The following is an 8,074-nucleotide window of genomic DNA, read 5'->3' on the forward strand; positions in this document are numbered from 1 at the left end:
TTTGCATCCCCCCAATGACAATTGCATGACATTTTGAGTTGGATATTTTAATATTCTCAGGGTACTTTTCTTCCAGCTTACTTTTATTCTTCAGGCGGTTGCCTTTAAATAGTTGTTGTGTGAATAATGAAAATAAAAAATTAGCAATTAAGGAAAAATTGTGGGGTTGCTTTTTCCAGTGTGTGGTGGGTGGACTTGGGTGAGAGGCGTGCAGGCACGGGGGAGGGGTGGGGGGGGGGCAATGGGCACTCTTGCCTTGGACACCAAATTACCTAGAGCCGGCCCTGCCACACATACACACATTTCCTTACCTCATGTTATAAATAAACTGAGAATTCAAGAGCTCGGGGCAGTCGCCTTGTTGCTTCTGCTTCCTCATTGCAATCTGTATTCTTGTCTGTCATTTGTTTATTTTTCTCTGGTTGCAGGCACTGGGTTGTTGATAAAATACTTGACATTATTTGGTTATTCGAGCCGGGGTCCCGGGTTTCCTTTTGACGCCAACAACCACCGCCGGACACCTGTCGTGACACCTCCAAAATCCTCCAGTTCTGGCTTTCGCTGGATCTTGTCATCGCTGCAGGGAACCATACGGATTCGCGAACTCAAGGCCTGCGCAAAGATATCTGGTGAGACAAGTAGGTTGTTGTTTGTTTTGTGGTACCGAGAGAAATCATAGGTGACCAGAGACCAAAGTGGTGACGTCCGCCTTGAATAGGATGGTTTTGACAGATTCTCTTAGTGCTGTCTGTATTTGGCTGGTTTTCTGCATTTTAGCCTAAATTAGAAATGCAACTCTGGTGTAAGAAATAAAGTAGACCGGTGTGGTAACTATGAGATAGTAAAGTGGTGACGTCTGCCTTGACTAGGATGGTTTTGACAGATTCTCTTAGTGCTGTCTGTATTTGGCTGGTTTTCTGCATTTTAGCCGAAATTAGAAATGCAACTCTGGTGTAAGAAATAAAGTAGACCGGTGTGGTAACTATGAGATAGTAAAGTGGTGACGTCCGCCTTGACTAGGTTGGTTTTTGACAGATTCTCTGAATGCTGTCTGTATTTGGCTTGGTTTTTTGAGCGTTTTAGCCGGAGAAATAGAAACGTCACTCTAGTTATCTTTTTGTTGTTTGTTTCATGTTGTCTGCTTTAACTGTTGTTTGAATGAGTGAGAGTGTGCCTGGACTTGCCTTATCCTTGTAGAAAGAAGGATATCACAACTCATTTATATATCCGTCTGACGTATCGGTGGTCAGATTTTTAAACAGGTTGGCGGACACGCTGTAAATCGGATCTCAGTGTGTTAGATTACAGTTGAAGGGCAGATTCGTAAGCCTAAATCTGATCTCATACCGAAGGAAGATGGTGTAATATTTAAAAATGGGAAATGAAGCCTCACAAAGACCTTTGAGTAAAGATAGTGCATTTATGGAAAATAAACATCCAGGAAATGAGGAAATTATCAGGAGATGGATCGAAGAACATGGTTTTTCTGGTAATTTGATAACAACTGACATGTTGCACTTGCAAAGTAATCTTAAGGTTGAAATTGTGAGGGAGAGGAACAAGAAAAAGAAGGAGAGAAAATTGCAGTATGAATTTTCTGAGTCTTGGTTGAATGAATGCACTAGGAGGGAGGCAGAGAGGAAGAAAAGGGTGGAGAAAAAAGAGCAGAGAAGAAGCCAGGCATAGTCAGTGTAGATGATGAAACGGTCTTTCAGAGAACAGAAGCCACAGCCACCACCTCACCCAGACCTGGGGTAGGGGAGACTGTTGCTGAGGCCGGAGACCAGCCTCTGTCCACCTTGCATGCGAGCACAGCAGTGGCTAATTTACAGCCTGTCACTAAACCAAAAATTGCTGAGCTCAGGGCTTTGCAGGAAAAACAATTAAGGCCTGAAGGCTACACAACTAGAAACAAGGATGAAAAGTTAAACACAGACCAAATTAAAGATGAGGCCCCAGCAGCAGGGGTTTATCCCCTGGTTCAAGTAGCCAATCCTAGATTTGGTGTAGGAGGGGACAATAACCCTGTCACAATCTGCTCCTGCCTCCCTGACTGTGTCTCTCCCCTGCCCTTTATTAGTCCCTATTGGTTTCACCTGCCCCTTGTTTACCCGCCCAGGTATTCCTGATGTTTCCCTGAGTATTTATACCTCCCGTCTTGTTTGAGTCTTTGTCAGATCATTGTTTGTTGTCAGCGTTGTTTTGTTCTGTCGTTTCCTCTCTGCCATTAAAACCATTTTTATCCGTGCCTGCATTCCTGCCTCCTGATCTGCTCCACCACACACGGTCCGCCGCCATCCGATCCTCAATGTGACAAACTCCACAATATCCGTTTATCGACCTTGGACTCAGAGTGACACAGAGCAAGCAGCCAAAGGCTTGACCCCATATAGTGATGATGTAGAACAGGGGTATACAAATACTATTTAAAAAGGTCCAGTCAGAAAGAATTTTTTTAGCCCAAGGTCCGAAAGATCATTATGTCCGACCTACAATAGTGTGACATGTATTTAAGTATCCTAGCAGTTTTATCAACATCTGCATTATTAATTTGCATATCAAATCAGAAATACTTCAGTGTAATTCAAATACTTATGACATTGTCACTTAAAGTGTTGAACATGTAAATGATTTATTTGGAATGCTCTCTCATTTACTAAATAAAAGTAGAAAAAAGTGTCAACAAGAAAATAACACATGGCAACTGAATCTTCACAAACTACTAACTTCAGAATAAATGTAGAAAAAGCTTAATTTTTTACATTTTTCCTCTTCACGTGCGAACTAAAAAGTCTTAACATGATTTTAAAAAATGTGACTCTGCACACATGTAATAACTGAACATATATTTAGGTTAATGTTTTCCACATTTTTACTTAGTGAGAGAAGTGAGCTCTTGCTTGTCCTGCCAACATTTTGAATCTGGGCTTGAATGGAGACAGAGCCATCCTCATGCATGTGTGGAGATGCTCATTGGTGAGCCTGGAACGATATTTGTTTTTTATAATGTTCATTGTGGCGAACACTGCCTCACAGTTGTGGGTGGAACCAAACATGGTCAGGATGTACAAGGCTACTTTCTTTAGATGTGAGAAAGCTGTCTCAGGAACCATTTGGAGCCAGAATGAGGAAGGGTCAGTCCTGGCAGACAGTTCTTTCATGGCCACGTTTGCTTGGAGGTCAAGTAACTCCATCTGAAGATCCCTGGCATTGACCCATTTAAAATGCTGTGTGGCTTCCTTTGAGAAGCTCCTGACATCTGTGATGAGGAATGGGTTCTGAATGAACATGGTGAGCTGCTGGCCAATGCTGAAGCTATCAAAACGATTGCTGAAGTTAGCAATAAGTTTATCAATGAAGACAACAAACGACGAGACATCTCGCTGTCCCTGAACCTGTTCCTGCACTGCTGGGAAGTGGACACAGTCTTCCTGCAAGTCTTCCTTGAACATTTCAAGTTTTCTCTGAAAGGCACGGACAGCTGTCATTAGTTCACAAATGGAATTGTCCTTGCCCTGTAGCCTCAAGTTCAGTTCGTTTAGATGTGAAGTTATATCAACGAAAAAGGCAACATTGTCCATCTGCTTCTCATTTTCTAGAAATGTAGAAAACTGTGTTGCCTTATGATGTTTTAGCTCTGCCAAAAAAGATGCTACTTCCCTCCTAATGGCCCAAAAGCCTGCTAAAACTCTGCCTTTGCTGAGCCATCTCACATTGTTGTGCAGCAGAAGATCATCAGCATTGGCATCAACTTCTTTGAGGAATTCTCTAAGCATGCGATGCTGGTAGGAAGAGGACGCTATAAGAAAGTTGATCATTTTCATCACTGAAGTCATCACCCCAGCATGCTCATCTGACAGGGAGGCACAGAGGACAGATTGATGAATAATGCAATGGTAGGTTAAGAGGTCAGGGTTGTCTTTCTTCATTCTTGTTACAGCTCCCTTTTCTCTCCCTATCATAGCAGGGAATCCATCTGTAGTTATTGAAATCACTTTTGAAGGCTCAATTCCTCTATTTGCCAACATCTCCATAATGGCCAGGTAGATGTCCTCTCCTGTTGTGCTGGTCTGAAGAGGAGTAATACCCAGCAGGTCTTCATAGAATGCTTTCTGCTCTGCGTAATAAAACCTCACATAAACCAACAGCTGAGCATTATCACACACGTCAGTGGACTCATCCACAGCCAAACCTACACATGGTGCCTTCTGTATGGCTTCATCTAGCTGGGCTACAACATCCTGAGTCAGTATTTCACTTTTCTTTGTAGCAGATGATGCTGATATGGGGATTTGCTTTATTTTTTCACAAACTTCTTGTTTTTCTTTTCCTTCAAACAGTGTTTCAGCAACTGCTGTCATACACTCTTTGACAACCTCTCCATCAGTAAATGGTTTTTTGTGCTGACCCAAAATCCAAGAAACTCTGAGGGAACTCTCATGGGCTCGTTGCTGAGCAGTGAACGTGTGGCTCAGGATCCTGGTGGACTGTTCATATTGGGCTTTGAGACTACGTATTTTCTCTGATCTTACTTCTGATCTGAGGGATATGTTTCTTCAAAACATTTGTGTTTTGTCTCATAATGGCGTTTCACATTGCCACTTTTATTTAATAAGTGCCACTGTTTCTGAACATATGAGACAAACAGGTTTTGTGCCACCAGTGGGAAGAACAAAGAGAAATGACTCTGTCCATTCTGAATTAAATGCTCTATTTTCGCTGTCCACTTTCCGTTTTTTAGAGGCTGCCATTTCTGCTTTCTCTACTTCTCTCCGTCTCACCCGCCTGAATCTCTCCTTGTCGCCTGTCGCCGCTTTCCTTTTCTCTGCCTGAATTCCTCCTCCTTTACACCTGAATCTCTCCTTGTCGCTGCTCTTAGCCTGAATGTCTCCTTCTTTCCACCGCTCTCCGCCTGAATCTCTCGTTTTCTCTGTTCGAATTTCTGCTCTTCGCTGCTCTCCTTCTCTCCGGCGTCTGAACCGTTTATTTTCGCTACGTATCGCCTGTATTTTCTGGCAGGAATAAAACATGTTATTGGCTTGTTGGTGTCACGTGGTCTGACTAAACTCGCACACAATTGGCCTGTGGGTGTTCGTGGATGCTAGAATACTACCGTAAAGAATGGAATAGCTGCACCGGCCAGAAGCGGTTATAAAATTAGGCGAACTTTATTTTGGCATTAGGCTCGGGTCCACACCAGACAGCATTTCGGTCCGGATCCGGACCCAGGTCCGCCTATTAGTGATCTCTGATGTAGAACAATTCTGCTCTGATTTACATGAGTTGAGAAACAGCTTTGGTCTGAACGGGTTAGAAATCATGAAAGTTGTCCAAACTGCTTTAGGGCACCGTTGGGGCAGAGTAGCAGGAAGTTATACAGGTTTTGACGCAGAAGGGAGGCCGTTACCTGCTGGATCTGCGAATCTGACTACCCAAAGAGATGGTTTACTGGACAGATTAAAAGTAGCCTTCAGAAAAACTGCTTATTGTGGTAGAATTAGTGAAGTTAAGCAGAAACCTAATGAAACTCCATCAGATTTTTAAGCAGGTTGGAGCCTGTTTTCAAGTACAACTCAGGCATCCCTTTTAGTGCTGATGAGAGAGAAGCTTATCAGCAGGGGTTAAAAAAGGCATTTCTGGACAGTTTGCTTCCCCCAGTTTATAAGTTTGTAGAGAAATATTGGGTTCATAGACCAAGAGGCTCAGTTGCCGACGCAGAAGATCAAGCTACACATGCCATGAGAAACATAACCTCGACCTGTAAAAACAACACATTCTTTAGCTCAGATAACACTCTGGCATATACAGGATATCAGTCACGTTTTGCACCAAAAGGCAGACGAAACCACAGGCAGAGAGGCAAAGAAAGAGGCCTCCAAAATGGCAGAGATGTTTACTGGCAATGCTGTAAGAAAGGACATCTAGATTGTGACTGCCCACATGACTCATCTGATGACAATATTTTTGATAACCCAAACAGTGTTAATAATTCTCATCCTGGGTATCAGGCATGGCTAGGCTCAAAGGTCGTGCATAATGATAAAGTTCAAAAGCCAGATGACATTGTAGCTGAGGGAGGAAGTGGAGATGGCACAACCGTTGACATTTTTGCTGCACTCAAAAAATGGACAGAGTTGTTCAAGGCTCCCACACGCGTTATCTTGTTTAATGGAAAGCCTTACAGCTGTTTGTGTGATACAGGAGCCTGCAGAACGGTTCTCCAATCAATTCCCCCTGAAGCAGCTTTCTCACCTGACAAAATTCTCATTAAAACTGCAGCTGGCCATGTAAAACAACACAAATTAACAAATCTTGTAAATGTTAAAGATAAAGAAACAGGAAGGGAAGCACAGATTGCCCTTCTTATCGATCCAACCTGCCCTGTCAATCTTCTCGGTAGGGATCTCATGGTAAAAATGGGTATTTCAATTGTCTGCACACCTAAAGGCATGACTTCTGAAATGAACCCACCTGACGCACAAGACATATTTGTCTTAAAAGGTGATGGACAGCCCCACTATTGGTGGTCCTTGGATATTACGTCCACCTCTGTAGCTAAAGAGCTAACTAAGCTGGCTTTTGATACGGCTTACGAGATGAACTATGAGTTCTATTTCGTCTAGTCTTAGCCCTTAAGCTAGCTGCTATTGGAAGGATGATCTCCGCATCAGCCAATCATGAAGAGCTAAAATGTACGCCCACCAATAGTGGGCCCCCTCGTGGTATATAACCGCAGTGACCCCACTGCTCACCTCCTTTTTCTCTTCATGCCAAGCTTGAGAGCTTTATTAAAGAGCAAATATTTTCCTAAAAGAGCAAAATTATCCGAAGACAACTTACCAGCCATGTCCAGCGACTCCAGACCCTGCCCGACCTGCCAGACGGGCTCCATTTCCAGCGGCGACCTGCACGCTATGTGTGAGGTCTGTCTCGGGGCTCACCACGCTGGCCTGGCCTTGACCCCGCAGGCCTCGTGCCCGTTCTGTGCCGCTCTGCCCATGGCGGAGAAGATTCGCCGGGTCGAGTTCTTCACTCCCGCCGCCGACGAAGAAGTTCCGGTGGCTGACTCGTACCCGCTGGACAAGGCTTTGGATTTCTTCGACGCTGGTCAGGAGCCGGCTGGCTTCAACTGGCTGGATGACGTCACCGACAGCGACAACTACGATGAAGCGGCATCCCTCCTAGACATAACGGAGGTCGACGAGCTTCGCTCAGCGGGTCCTTCTGCCCCAGTGGCTTCTCGCTCCTCCCTGCCAGCAGTAAGAGCACTGCTCCAGGAGCTGCCCGCCATCATTTCTGCGGCAGCAGCCCGCAAGGGGCGAGCTGTGCCAGAACCAGCCCCGCCTGAAGCGGATGGTTTGGCGGGAATTTACGGGGCGACTCAGACATGCTGTCCAGACCCTATCTGGCCGCGCTTCCCCGCTGCTATGAGCTGCTGGTCTGCCGCCTTCTCCGAGCCTGCCAAGCTCAAGGCGCCAGTCTCTACATATGCGCCCATCACCAAGGTCGAGGGGTTTTCCGACCAAGGCTGGCCGTCTGTTCCTCCGCTAGAGCCGGACTTGGCCTCGCTGTCCCACGAGCTGTTCCCACTTCAAAACATGACCAGCTGCTGACGCGGCTCACCGACCGCGCACATCAGTGTGCCTTTCAGACCGGCGCTGCAGGGAATAACATCGCCCTTCTTGCCTTCGGCGTCTCAAAGATGATGGAGGAGCTGGAAGCTCCCGAGGAGTCAAAAGCCGTCATTACTAAGACTGCTGATGCTATCCTCAATCTGTGTGCTGCTGTGCTCACCGGTTCTGCTCGCATCGCTGCCTGGCAGACCCTCATCCAGCGAGCGATCTGGCTGAAGGCCCTTCCCTCCATTCCGGAACATCTGCAAAGGAAGATTCTAGACGGCCCCATCACCACCGACGTTCTGTTTGGTCCCCATCTTAGGGGCGTCATTGAGCGGGCTCAGAAGACGGCCGAACTATCGGCTACGGTGCGAGACCTGGTCCACCCTCGGTCAGCCTCGCACTCTGGCCGTTCAGCCAGAGGATGGAGCGAACGGCGCGGAAGCTTCAGACGTCCA

General features: G+C 45.9%; 1 protein-coding gene across 1 annotated transcript; it reads right to left on the reverse strand.

The window, feature by feature from the left end:
• Positions 1-2,637: 2,637 nt before the first annotated feature.
• On the reverse strand, positions 2,638-5,239 carry LOC139070667 (SCAN domain-containing protein 3-like). Its single transcript, XM_070553336.1, has 2 exons — positions 4,852-5,239; positions 2,638-4,785 (listed from the first exon to the last, which is right to left on the reverse strand). Exon 2 carries the CDS (start codon positions 4,359-4,361, stop codon positions 2,877-2,879), a length of 1,485 nt encoding a protein of 494 aa, XP_070409437.1. The 5' UTR covers positions 4,362-4,785; positions 4,852-5,239; the 3' UTR covers positions 2,638-2,876.
• Between the last annotated feature and the right edge of the window lie 2,835 nt (positions 5,240-8,074).

Source organism: Nothobranchius furzeri, chromosome 7, assembly GCF_043380555.1.
Source record: "Nothobranchius furzeri strain GRZ-AD chromosome 7, NfurGRZ-RIMD1, whole genome shotgun sequence".
Taxonomy (NCBI): Eukaryota; Metazoa; Chordata; class Actinopteri; order Cyprinodontiformes; family Nothobranchiidae; genus Nothobranchius; species Nothobranchius furzeri.

What these genes read in the sequence shown, in the direction of transcription:
- LOC139070667 (XM_070553336.1), bottom strand. Translation starts at nt 4,361, where the DNA reads ATGACAGCAGTTGCTGAAACACTGTTTGAAGGAAAAGAAAAACAAGAA.